The sequence below is a fragment of the Bos indicus x Bos taurus genome, chromosome 2 (genome assembly GCF_003369695.1).
Source record: "Bos indicus x Bos taurus breed Angus x Brahman F1 hybrid chromosome 2, Bos_hybrid_MaternalHap_v2.0, whole genome shotgun sequence".
Taxonomy (NCBI): Eukaryota; Metazoa; Chordata; class Mammalia; order Artiodactyla; family Bovidae; genus Bos; species Bos indicus x Bos taurus.
In genome coordinates, this window is record NC_040077.1 from 120865058 (window position 1) to 120879184 (window position 14127).

General features: G+C 41.3%; 1 protein-coding gene across 3 annotated transcripts; it reads left to right on the forward strand.

Moving 5' to 3' along the window:
- The first annotated feature begins 204 nt into the window (after positions 1 to 204).
- Positions 205 to 13286, forward strand: ZBTB8OS (zinc finger and BTB domain containing 8 opposite strand). Of its 3 annotated transcripts, none has more exons than XM_027517081.1 (7): positions 205 to 753; positions 7304 to 7328; positions 7598 to 7719; positions 7931 to 8013; positions 9243 to 9295; positions 10743 to 10779; positions 12487 to 13286. In XM_027517081.1, the coding sequence occupies exons 1-7, from the start codon at positions 657 to 659 to the stop codon at positions 12571 to 12573; spliced, it is 504 nt and encodes a 167-aa protein (XP_027372882.1). In that variant the 5' UTR covers positions 205 to 656; the 3' UTR covers positions 12574 to 13286. The 3 variants fall into 3 exon arrangements, with proteins under 3 accessions (XP_027372882.1, XP_027372891.1, XP_027372898.1); XM_027517090.1 differs by having other exon boundaries at positions 210 to 352; XM_027517097.1 differs by having other exon boundaries at positions 668 to 757.
- Positions 13287 to 14127: the final 841 nt, after the last annotated feature.

Below are 14127 nucleotides of genomic sequence, written 5' to 3' on the forward strand. Positions count from 1 at the left end.
GCCAATCGGAGTGCGCCGAGCGGCGAAGTGGGCGGGGAAGTCGCATTCGTAACCTATCCAGACGCGTAGAGTCTCTTGCCGCGGGGCCGAGGCGCGCGCTCCGCCCCTGCCCCCACACGGACCCCAGCTGACTTCCTTCGCTTGCGCGCGCGCGGGTTGGTGAGAGTGAGCCGCCCGAGGTCACGTGAGCGGTTTAGGCCGCAAGCTCCGGGGGGGCAGCCATTTTCTTGAAGAGCGTTCAGCTAGCTACCCCTTGAAAGTAGGGCTTTGAATGAGAAATCTAGGATGTTTTCGGGTCTAGTTGGCCACGCTAGGGGTAAACTGGCAAGAAAGGCCTTTATTACACCTCGAGGTATCTTAATTCAAGTGTTGTCCTATTCCTAGATCCTCCAATATATTTGTTCCCTTACTTCTTAGGACTATTGATGAAGCACGTCCAGAAAATGGGTCCTTGGACTTTTAAAGAACTCCAAACGGCGAGACCTAGAACGGAAGTCGTAAGGGATTAAGGTTTAGGGGATTAAGTCCTCGAGGACGGCGTCCTAGCCCTTTAAGGGTGTCAGTCTAGGGGCGGAGTCTTGGGCGGATGTTGTAAGTCCGGGCTGAAGTCCGGCTGATGAAGGGCGGAAGTTGAGCTTGGGTCCAAACCCGCAATCATGGCGCAGGAAGGGGAAGATGTAAGAGATTACAATTTGACTGAGGAGCAGAAGGCGATCAAGGCCAAGTATCCTCCAGTCAGTCGGAAGTACGAGTGTGAGTAGGTGGCTCACTTCTCTCCTTGCGGGAGGGCTCTGGCTCCCTCTTCCACTTTGCGCCTTAGGGTGGTTCAGGCATTACCCCGTTTCGCCCTGTGTGAATGCTCTTCTGAACTAATCCCGGGAAAGCTGAAACGCTGAAGAATAAAAACGCCTGGTCTGAGAGTCGGGAAACCTGGGCTCCCACATATATAATATCTTGAACTCTCCTTGTATATGCCTAGTCACATTTATCTTATGGGAATTTTTGTTGTTTAGTTGCTAAGTCCTGTCAAATTCTGCTACCTCAAGGACTGCTGCTGTCCAGAGCTCCCTTCCCCCCTCCCCCCATCTCCTGGAATTTGTTCAAATTTATGTCCATTCAGTCGGTGATGCTATGGAACAATCTAATCCTTTGCCCCCACCCCCCGATTTCCTTTTGCCTTCAATTTTCCCATCATCAGTGAAAGTCGCTAAGTCGTGTCGGACTGTTTGTAACCCCATGGATTATACAGTCCATGAAGTTCTCCTGGCCAGAATACTGGAGTGGGTAGCCTTTCACTTCTCCAGGAAATCTTCAGAACCCAAGGATGGAACCCAGGTCTCCCTCAATGCAGCTTTACCAGCTGAACCAGCAGGAAGCATCAGGGTGGTTTCCAGTGAGTTGGCTGTTTGCACCAAGTGGCCAAAGTATTGGAACTTCAGCTTCAACTATAGTCCTTCCAATGAATATTCAGGGTTAATGTCGTTTAGAATTGACTGGTTTGATCTCCTTGCAGGCCAAGGGACTCCCAAGACCTTCTCCAGCACCACAATTCAAAAGCATCAATTCTCCTGCGCTCAGCCTTTATGGTCCAGCGCTCACATCCGTCCGTGTGTGTCCATAGTCGCTCAGTCTTGTCGACCCTTTAAAACCCCATGGACTGTAGTACACCACGTTCCTCTGTCCATGGGGATTCTCCAGGCAAGAGTTCTGGAGTGGGTTGCCATGCCCTCCTCCAGGGGATCTTCCCATCCCAGATCGAACCCAGGTCTCCCACATTGCAGGCAGGTTCTGAGCCACCAGGGAAGCCCCACATCCATAAAAGACTGCTGGAAAAACTATAGCTTTGTCTACACAGACCTTTGAGGGAGTTTTACTGGTGTGTTCATTGTGAAGATAGCTGTGTTTTCAAGTGTTTCATGTAACCACCCCCATCCCCACCTATCTTCAACAATCCTGTAGTTAGAATGTGGCTAGGGTGGAGGACTCAGAAAGTTATAAGTAGAGGACTACTAATGTCTTACTTGTATCCTGTGTTAGTAAAAGGACCTGGTTTTGCCATTTGTAGCTTAGTGACTTTAGGCAAATCACATAACCTCTTTTTGCATTCTGTTCCTTCCTGTGAGGGCAAAATGAGATAATAATAAATGTAAAAATATAGTGCAGACTCTAAAGTTAGTCTATATAAATGTTAAATTGTTAGCCCTAAAGGTGGATGTGGTTTGGAGAGCACAAATTTGGCTCTTATTTCCCCTCTGAAGTTCTTTAATTTCACATTGTTCTCTGTATGCTGCTGTTTAGTTGCTAAGTCCTGTCTAACTCTTTGTGACCCCATGGACTATAGCCCACCAGGCTTCTTTGTCCATGGGTTTCCCAAGGAAAAATACTGGAGTGGGTTGATATTTCCTTCTCCAGGGGATCTTCCCAGCCCGGGTCTGGGAAAACCGGCTCCTGCTTGGCAGGCAGATTCTCTTATCACTGAGCCACCTGGGAAGGTCCTCTGTGTAGAGTACAACTATTTATCATAGCATACTAGGCTCTGTACTTTCTAGATCCTGTGTGTCTCCGTAGCTCATTTTTCTGTTCAATCAATTCAGTTACTCACTCAGTTCCAACTCTGCGGCCTCATGGACTGCAGCACACCAGGTTTCCTTGTCCATCACCAACTCCCAGAACTTGCTCAAACTCGTCAATCGAGTTGGTAATGCCATCCAACCATCTCATCCTCTGTCCCCTTCTCCTCCTGCCTTCAATCTTTCCTAGCATCAGGGTCTTTTCAAATGACTCAATTCTTCACATCAGGTAGTCGAGTTTCAGCTTCAGCTCAGCCCTTCCAATGAACATTTAGGACTGATTTCCTTTAGGATGGACTGGTTGGATCTCCTTGCAGTCCAAGGGACTCTCAAGAGTCTTCTCCAACACCACAGTTCAAAAGCATCAATTCTTCAGCACTCAGCTTTCTTCACAGTCCAACTCTCACATCCATACATGACTACTAGAAAAACCATAGCCTTGACTAGACGGACCTTTGTTGGCAAAGTAACGTCTCTGCTTTTTAATATGCTGTCTAGGTTGGTCATAGCTTTTCTTCCAAGGAGCAAGTGTCTTTTAATTTCATGGCTGCAGTCACCATCTGCAGTAATTTTGGAGCCCAAGAAAATAAAGTCTGTCGTTTCCATTGTTTCCCCATCTAGTTGCCATGAAGAGATGGGATAGGGTGCTGTGATCTTTGTTTTTTGAATGTTAAGTTTTAAGCCAACTTTTTCACTCTTTCACTTTCATCAAGAGGCTCTTTAGTTCCTCTTCTCTTTCTGCCATAGGGTGGTGTCTGTCTGAGGTTTTTGATATTTCTCCCAGCAATCTTGATTCCAGCTTGTGCTTCATCCAGACTGGCATTTCTCATGATGTACTCTGCATATAAGTTAAATAAGCAGGGTGACAGCGTATAGCCTTGAAGTACTCCTCCCCCAATTTTGAACCAGTCTGTTGTTCCATGTCTGATTCTAATCATTGTTTCTTGACCTGCATACAGATTTTTCAGGAGGCTGGTAAGGTGGTCTGGTATTCCCATCATTTTTCTCTTAGTTTTTTAAGAATTACCTATGATTCAGAATTCAGAAAGTATGACAGGTATGCGGTGAAAAGTCAGCTCTGATCCCAGGCCCCTTAGTCTTGCTTTCTAGATCAGCCAGTCATAACATTTTTATATGTGTACATGCAAAGATGTACTTTAATTTACTCAATTTCTAGTTGGTGGACATTTACATTTGTGCCATCTATGGGGTCGCACAGAGTCGGACACGACTGAAGTGACTTAGCAGCAGCAGCAGCAGCAGCTATTAGAAATAATGCAGCAGTGAATATAGCCGTACATCCATTGTTTGGCACATGTGCAAGTGTATCTGTAGAATAAATTTCCAAAAGTTACATTACTTTGGTAAAGGGTATCTGCATTTTATCAGTATTTTTAAAAATTGGAGTATAGTTGATGTACTGTGGATGCTTTGCTCAGTTGCTGAATCATGTCTGACTCTGTAACACCATGGGATGTAGCCCACTAGGCTCCTCTGTCCATGGGATTCTCCAGGCAAGAATACTGGAGTGGGTTACCATTTCCTCCTCCACGTGACCTTCCTGACCCAGGGATCAAACCCACATCTCTTGGGTCTCCTGCACTGGTAGATGGGTTCTTTACCAGTGTGCCAGGTGGAAAGCCCCTAGGTGATTCACAGTGTTGGTTACTTTCTGCTGCACAGTCAAGTGATTCAGTTATATATACAGTCTTTTTGATACCTGCATTTTAAACTTCAATAATTATTGCAAACTCACTGTCTGTTGAAGTTTCACCAATTTATACTCTCACTAGCATTGTATGAGTATGCCTCTTTCCTCACACCCTGTGATATCATTCACTATAGTTTACTTTTGTTTGTTTGAGAGTTTTGTATAAATGGAATCACATAGTACACATTCTTTTATATCTGGTGTCTTCACTGAGTATCACTGATAAATGTTAGACATTAAAGTGGTGAGTGGACTTTATTCAGTAATTATGGACAGCAGGGGAAAGAGCTGAGATCCCTTTGGATTTGTGCAGAGGAGATTGGACTTTTTAAAAGAAGAATGAGAGATGGGGGAGAGCAGGGGTTTCAGTAGAGACTAGAAATGAAAAATTACAAAAGCTTGGTCAGTGTAAATGTCATTGGAGTAGCAGTGTTTGCTAGCTGGCAGTTACCAAGTTGGAATTCTCTCCCACGGAGCCTGGGAGTTCTTCCTGATGATTACATTTCGGAGGAATGGGAAAGATACTTCTGAGTTGTAAGAGATAAATATTCACAGTCGTAAGCCCTTTTTAGTGAATGCTCTGAGAAAGGGAGGTCAAGGACCTATTGTCCGGGGTTGTCTCGGGACAAACGATAAATTCTCCTACAGTGTATAGCTTTCTCAGGCAGGCATTGTAACGGTGGGGCCACGATGATCCTAGGTACACAGGCTTAAGCTGCTAGAAGCCACACTAAAGCTGATCAGGTCTCTTAGTGCAGGGGTTTGGATGGAGATAAGTGTGTGAGAGTTCTGCAGTTTTCACTTGATGTTTTTGAGACTCTTGTTAATGCACATATCACTAGTTCATGCTGCTTTATTGCTGAGCAGTGTGGCATAGTAATCCTCAGTTTATTTATTCATTTTCTTCATGAACATTGGGTTTTTAATTTGGGGGAATAAAGTTGCTGTGAACATTCTGCTATGTCCTTTTGTGGCCACATGCTTTCATTTCTCTAGCATTAAAATGTGTTGCTTTCCTTTAACTTGTTTGTCATCTCTGCTGGTCATTGAGCCCATTAGTGTCTAAAATGTACTGAGGCCTCAGTAGTATTTTGAGTAAATCAGAGGTGAGCTTAAACCCTGAGTGTTACCAGAAGAAGATGTGTTATGATGTAAAGGGCACTAAACTGGGAGTCAGAAAATCTCAATTCTAGTCCCAACTCTAATCAGCAGTATGGTCCTGAACAAGTTATACAATCTCTCAGGATTTCAGGTTTCTTCTTTAATTGAAGGATTTCTGTTAAATGGTCTCTGAGGTTTCATTCTAGCTTGAATATTCTATGATCCTAAGTAGGAAGAATTGATGGAAGTCAGGGTTAAGAGTGAAGAATAGACTCTGAAATATTAAAATAACAGATTCAGTGAGACTATCAGGAAAAAGCTTGTAATACATATTGTGGAATTTACTTTTCAAAACTATTTTACTGACCAAGGATATCATGAGGATTCCTTCAAATGCAAGAAAGTAACAAATATAAAACTTGACTCTTGTTAAAAATAAAAGCCTGTTTTGTCTGGGATTTGGCTAGCTGTTCATGAAAAGGTGAGACTGGGAAATCTGGAATTTTATATCTTTGATGATGTAGTTTCTAGAATTTTGGTCATTTATGAACAGAGGAGCCTGGCAGGCTACAGTTTATGGGGTTGCAAAGAGTCAGACTAAAATCATGGCATCCGGTCCCATCATTTCATGGCAAATAGATGGGGAAACAATGGCTGACTTTATTTTTCTGGGCTCCAAAATCACTGCAGATGGTGATTGCAGCCATGAAATTAAAAGACACTTGCTCCTTGGAAGGAAAGTTATGATCAACCTAGACAGCATATTAAAAAGCAGAGACATTACTTTGCCAACAAAGGTCTGTCTAGTCAAGGCTATGGTTTTTCCAGTAGTCATATATGGATGTGAGAGTTGGACTATGAAGAAAGCTGAGTGCTGAAGAATTGATGCTTTTGAACTGTGGTGTTAGAGAAGACTCTTGAGAGTCCCTTGGACTGCAAGGAGATCCAACCAGTCCATCCTAAAGGAGATCAGTCCTGGGTGTTCATTGGAAGGACTGATGCTGAAGCTGAAACTTGAATACTTTGGCCACCTGATGTGAAGAGTTGACTCATTTGAAAAGATCCTGATGCTGAGAAAGATTGAGGGCAGGAGGAGAAGGGGATGACAGAGGATGAGATGATTGGATGGTATCACCGACTCAATGGACACAGGTTCGAGTACACTCCAGGAGTTGGTGATAGACAGGGAGGCCTGGCATGCTGCGGTTCATGGGGTGGCAAAGAATTGGACACGACTGAGCGACTGAAATGAACTGAAAGAGTCAGACATGACTGAGCACTAACACACACACAAGTAGATATTAGGAAAGATATTGATTTGTTTTGTTGGGGAATGTAACTAATAACAGGAAATGGCATTTGTTTATTGAGAAACTATGAGGTATTAGTGAAGTAGGAAATGGCAACCCACTCCAGTATTCTTGCCTGGAAAATTCCATGGACATAGGAGCCTGGTGGGCTACAGTCCATGGAATTGCAGAGTCTAACATGACTGGGCACTTTTTAGATCACCTGGAAGACTGCAGGGCATGTGGGATCTTAGTTCCTCAACCAGAGATTGAACCTGTGTGTGGAGGCCTAATAACTACTGGACTGCCAGGGAATTCTCATCATTCATTTAAATATAAATCTTGGCTTTAAAAGAAATAACCCTTTATCATCAATATGCTAATGTTATATAACTATTCTATTATATTAGTTCATTTAATATTAATTGAATAATAACTAAAGGCTTAGAAATTTTTAAAAATAAACCTTAACAATGACAACTTTTGTGTAAATGATTGGTGGAAGGTGGATGGTCAACCTACATTTTCTTGTTCTTCAAGAATGATATTCTTAATAATAATCTAGAGTCATTTTCTTGTGATTTGCAAATCAAGTCTAGTTACTTATTATTGTTTTTTCCTCTCTCCCTCAGATTTGGATCATACAGCCGATGTCCAGTGAGTAGAGCTGGAGTTTATGCCTTTGAAATCGTGTGCCTAACACAGGAAGACTGATCTTTTAATCTTGCAGTCCCTAGTTTTAATTTTTCTCCTCTGTTTTGGTTTCTTTAGAACATGAAAATGGTGGTTCAAAAGCACCTGGTTTCAGTGTCATTAAATTGATTGAGGCCTTTGCTTTTGCATTTACAGTGTTGATTTTACTTTGCTGTCGAGTTTTCTGTCTTGCAGTGAATCATATTACACAAGGCACGAATGCATTTCTTTAGGTTACATGCTTGGGGAGACACTCTGGAGGAAGCTTTTGAACAATGTGCAATGGCTATGTTTGGTTACATGACAGATACTGGGACTGTGGAGCCCCTGCAAACAATAGAAGTAGAAACCCAAGGTAATCAATTTGTTCACAAGGAAGAAATTGTTATACAAGGATTCAGATGCTATATAATTTCAGTATACACTTAAGGAGGTACAAAAAGTTGATTGTGAGCTTGTTCTTTCAAGGAGCCTAAGAAATTTATTGCACTGTAAAATTCCAACAAGTTTTCAGAGATGAGAATTATTAAACACCGTTCTTTATGGTTCTTTCTGACCCTGGGTAGGCGATGACTTACAATCTCTTCTGTTTCACTTTCTGGATGAGTGGCTTTATAAATTCAGTGCTGATGAATTCTTCATACCCCGGGTAAGCAAGTTTTTCTTTTTTACTGAACAAATGCATTTTGAGTCCATATTTTAGAGTAAAACTAGTGGTTTAAAACAGAACATTCTATTTAAAATAGAATATATGATGTAAAATGAAACAATTCAGATATGTAAGATGATGTCATGCAGAAATTATGGTGACCATAGGCTCTTCTTGGTTAACCTGAGTTTGCCTATGTATGTGCGTCTTGTATTTAGATCTCATACACTGGTCACTCACTGTATCTTGAGTCAGAAGAATGCACATACTCTCTTCTCTGTCGGCATGTTTTATGTCTCTCAAGTTTGAGCTTTTTAAATGTTCGTCCATAAGTTCCTCTTGTCCCATTTGATATTTAGCAGGTCTGCTGTGTTATTATTGTTATTTAGTTGTTCAGTGGTGTCTGACTTTTTTCTCGAAAAAGTAACCTGCCAGCTCTTCTGTCCATGGGATTTCCCAGGCAAGAATACTGGAGTGTGTTGCCATTTCCTTTTTCAGGGGATCTTCCTGACCCAGGGATCAAACCTGTCTCCTGCATTGCAGGCTAATCTTTACCCCTGAGCCATTGGTGCTTTTAGGGAATTCCCTGGCAGTCCACTAGTTAGGACTCTGTACTCTCACTGCTGATGGCCCTGAGATCCTGCAAGCTGTGCGGTACAGCCAGAAGAAGAATAAAATAGTGCTTTTGGTTTCCTTAACGTGGAAAGGGAAAAACCTAATGGAGGTTACTTTTTGCCATCAGCCTCTAGAAGGGAACACCTCTCCAGCCTTATTGTTTCTAACACACCTGGCCTTCCTTGCTCCATAATTCCTCCATTCACTCCCTTACCAGCTCCACTACATATATTCTTCTAACTGGGTCATTTGTCCTACAGAGTTCAAGAGCCTATAATATTATATAAAAATAGGCGGAGCGTTTTATCACCTCTAAATACATAAAGCTGAAAAAAACCCCAGAATGATTGAAATCCTAGGTCATCCTCCACTACGTATCTTACAGAAAAATTCTCGTGACTTATACTTTAAATTGTACATTTTCAATAATACCTCCCTTGAATGGGTAAGAAAAAGCCTTATTTTCTTAAAATACATAGTTATTAACATTTTAATTTTCTTTGCTTCAAAGAAGTTATATGCTATTATCTTGGAAAAGTGATAACCTTGACATGTTTTAATAGATGGTCTATTATGAACGTCTATTAAAATTAAAAACACTTTTTCTTCTTTAGGAAGTCAAAGTACTTAATATCGACCAAAGAAATTTCAAAATACGGTCAATTGGGTAAGTTTTGAAAACCTTTTAAGTCACAGGTCATGTAAAATGTTAAGTTGCAGTCTTCAGTGTACTCAGTGAGCAGGAAGACAAACAGAAACATTAAATCAGGAGACCAGTTGCATCCCTATAGGGCTTTGCAGGTTAAGCTTGGTGAGCCACCTAGGAGCAAGGGTTCACCTCAGCTTTGGAGGACCAGAAACTTGTCAGAACACAGGTGATTTGGATTGGTAAACAATTCCCAATTTGTGATTTTTAACACACAAAAATATATCACTGATGGATGGCGCAGATATGTGCGTACAACCTAGCTTGGTGATGAGAAATGCTGATGTAGCCTTTCTTATAGATCCTCACACCTAGACTCCATTCAAACCAGTTCCTTCCATTAACAAGTTATACTTTTCCTTCCTGAGTTTGCAAACTCTTGATTAGGGCACTTTGATTGGATTTCGTGTTTTCCAAGTTTCTTCAGTCATCTAATGATATCTTTTAGGTTACTTTTATATAAAACTTAGCTTTTCCATTTTATGTTGAATTTTTTACATCTCTTTTGTAAAGTGAGATCTTTTATTATCTCCTACTCCCCCCCTTTTTTTTAATGAGTAAGAAAACAGAGTTGTCCAAGGGTAATTAGCTGATAAATAGTTGAACAGAGTTTTAAAACTGTGCTCTTTCTGGTACTGCTACTGCTTTTACTACTGTGAACTTCAGCTACTTTAGTGTTGAAGGGAGAGAGGATACTCATCTCAAGTTCTAGGAGCGTGAGTAGCCTTCTAGGGCCTACCAGGTACATACCATGGCCATTTTTTGAGAAGTCATAAAATACAAACTTAAGTTCAGATCGTATTATGAAATCTTGTATTTTGCCTTTATGGTGCTCAGACCTGCTTTTTACAATGGAAGATATTATTTAATCAGTTCTATAGCCCTGAGTACAGTGAAAATTTTGAACATGCTCCTCTATTATGAACCAGTATTCATTAAACAATGTTATTGAGAATCTACCTATGTACACTGTACTATGACATCAACCTTGTTGAAAGGGATATCGTACAAGTTCAGTAGCTATATCTGCTGACCATCAAACTGAAATTTATAGCTCCTTTCTCCCTCATCCCTTTGTGCTTTCTAGTATCTTATGTGTGTGTGCTCAGTTGTGCCCGATTCTTTGTGATCCCATGGTCCGCAGCCTGCCAGGCTCCTCTATCCATGGAATTTTCCATGTAAAATTACTGGGATGGGTTGCCACTTTGTCCTCCAGGGATCTTCCTGACCCAGGGATCGAATCCACATCTCCTGCATCACCTGCATCGGCAGCCGGTTTCTTTAACACTGAGCCACCCGGGAAGTCTGTATCTTAACCACATTTATAAGGCTTATCTTAAAACGTATAAAGAGAGAATAAATGTTGAATCCTGGAAATCTTAATCACGTTTTACTCCTTCTTCTCAAGGTGGGGAGAAGAATTCTCATTGTCTAAGCACCCTCAGGTATGTTTTAAAATCCAGCCATTTAAAAATATTTTATTTGACCTTTACCATAAAAAAGTCAGTGTATGTTACAGTTAACTTACTAGTTCTCATAAGTCAGTATAAACTCCTAAATTTTTCCCAGACTAATATGACCTGTCTGGACATGTTATGTTAAAACCCTGCAATTTCTGATTTGGAAGATTAGGAGTCTGCCTCGGGCTATAGGGTCAGGTTTGTTACAGAGTGTTTTGGGGCTGAAGAGTCCCTTTCCCTTTTTGAGCTTTCATGTCTTTCCCTGTAATGAAGGTGTTGGATTGGATGTTCTCTAAACATCCAATGTTTTGGATACTAGAAAGCCTGAGAAAAAGGAGTTCTCTTTTGTGCTTCTCCAGATTCAGTATTTGCCAGTGTATTTGGCTTCACTGTGTACTAGTCAAATCTCTTTGAATCGGGGTAGGCTGTTTTTTTCCTGTTTTCTGCTTTGTGGACTGATAACAATAGAAGAGCAACTACTTTACTCATATATAGCACTAAACAGCCATGGACAACACCTAAATGAATGAATGTGAATGTGTTCCAGTAAAGTGTTTTTTTTCACTCCCCTCCCCTGACTACCATTTAGAAATGTAAAAGCTGTTCTTACAATTGGGGCTTACATTTATGTGTGGAGCTATACAAAAATAGGTGGGAGGCCAATTTGACCTTTAATTTGTAGTTTGCTGACCCCTGTGCTTAGTCCAAGAAAACTTAAATTTGTTGGGGTTGACTGAGAAATCATTTAGTAGCTTCCAGCAGCTGCAGTAGCATTTCTTCAATGTAATAAAATGAAGCTTCGTGAGAGAGCCTCGGGGCAGAGAAACTTAAGAAGAATAGAAACCAGTAGAGGTGGAGCATGTGGATTGAAAACAAGTTATTTTTATAATATAAATTACAGTAGCATTTTCTTTTGAACATATTATGTTTAAGATGCCTGCTGCTGCTGCAAGTCGCTTCAGTCGTGTCCGACTCTGTGTGACCCCATATACGGCAGCCCACCAGGCTCCCCCGTCCCTGGGATTCTCCAGGCAAGAACACTGGAGTGGGTTGCCATTTCCTTCTCCAATGCATGAGAGTGAAAAGTGAAAGTGAAGTCGCTCAGTCGTGTCCGACTCCCAGCGACCCCATGGACTGCAGCCTACCAGGCTCCTCCATCCATGGGATTTTCCAGGCAAGAGTACTGGAGTGGGGTGCCATTGCCTTCTCCAAGATGCCTATTAGATATCTAAATAGAGATATTGGATAACAGTAGGCATTTGTCTGTAGGATGGCTGCTATTCAGAGAAGGGAATAGGCTGAGTTCCCAGGGCCCAGGCTAGACAGTACAGAAGAGGAAGCCCTAAGAAGGAGCCCTGACCCAAACAATAAAAAAGCTTTGTGTTCTTAGAGTCAACCCATTTGGTAAACGTAAAGGCTGGTGCCCAGAGGGGTGAGACAGCCTCTGGTCCAGGTACAAACAAGCCAGGACTATCGTGTGCTCCATCTCCTGAGTCTAGGCCAGTGCTTTCTCCTGTGCACATTTGTCTCTCATTTGTACTGGTTCAGTGGGTAATACTATACTCGTTTGATAACTGATTGTTTCATATGAGTTTTTCAGAATAACATTAAAAGTTTGACTTTCTGCCAATTGTTACTAGAGTTAATGGTTCTGATTTCAGTGTCTTTTTTTTTCTTTAACCCCAACTTTAGGGAACTGAAGTCAAAGCAATAACGTACTCAGCAATGCAAGTCTATAATGAAGAGAAGCCAGAAGTTTTTGTGATCATTGACATTTAAGATACCAAAAAAAAAAAGAGAGATTCCTATGAAGAACTGTTTTTTTCTCTTCCTTTTGACAAGATACCATGATATAAACTCTACATGGAGAATTTATATATGGAGTTTTGCAGAACAGAAATTTTTGACTTAAAGTGTGACTTTCAGAAATGGAAAATCAAGGTACAGCCTTGGTCTTTGTTACCCAAACAGTCAACTTTTAAATAAGTCTCTAAGTGGCAAGCATGGCTCCTCCTTCGTTGATTCCCCTTTGTAGCAGCAGGTGCTTTACACCTTTCCAACGGAATGCAAGTCCTCCAGCCTGGTCCCAAGAACGATCATTGACATAAGAGCAGCCCGAGAGACTCTGAAGCCCCTGTACTCTTACTGACTGCACCTTGGAGAAAACGTAATTTGAGAAATCCTACAGCCAGTATTTTGCTTTTCTTCCAAAGTGGTTAACACATATATTTTCTATATGTACATTAAAAGAGGTTGTGTTTTGGATTGCTATGGGACAGAGCCCAATCCTGTACTCCAGTTGGTTTTCTTAGATGAAATAATTATATTTGAACAATTGGAAGGCTTTTCTAGAAACAGTCCTGATTTACTTTCACTTTTTTTTTTTAGCACTGATATACTGACACTTTTTCCCGTAAGATAAAACCTGATTCATATACAAATGGGCCTTTCTTTCTAACATACAATTTTATATTAAAGCCAGTATATTTATACAGTTAGAGAAAAGAATTTTTTAAAGTTTCTTTGGTTTTTAAAAATTCCCTAAGCTCTTCATTTCTAAGAAGACAAGAGGCCAGGAAAACAACTTTAAAATGATCTGAACTTTTTGAAGTAGATAACTTTGAAAAAATCAAACTGCTTTCATTTGACTTGCAATATTATTCCATTCTCTGTTCATGGATTGAGGTATTCTTCCTTGCAAAGTTGCTATTTATTCACATGTTAGTGAGAAAAGATTACCACTGGGTGGTGTCAAATATCATTACAGTGTGCTGAACTTGATCTAAAAGAAGATGGTCTGTGAGCTTTCTAAGTGTTCTGTCTGAGCACCACCTTGTTTTTCTCCGGGGATTTAGCACAAAGACAAGGTCGAGAGCCTATGATTGGATAGTTAGCTTTTCAAGGATCACTGAGGTAGCACTCCTTCACCTTTCTTAGTTTCAGGCACATTTTGTATGTTTATTGATTGATTGGCGTCACCAAGCGGCTTTCAGGATCTTAGTTCATTCTAGCTCAAGTCACTTTTCCACACTGCCTCCCTAACTACTCAAGGTTCAGGGGTCTTTGAACTTAAGCCTCTCTACTTAGCTTTAAAGATTTAGGCTTCCCAGTTGGCTCAGTGGTTAAAAAAAAAAAAGTTGCCTGCCACTGCAGGTGAAGCAGGAAATTTGGGTTTGATCCCTGGAGAAGGAAATGGCAACCCACTCCAATATTCTTGCCTGGGAAATCCCAGAGGAGTCTGGCGGGCTACAGTCAATGAGGTCACAAAAGAGTCGGACACGACTTAGCGACTAAACAACAGCAACGAAAGATTTGCAGGCTTATTCAGTTTCA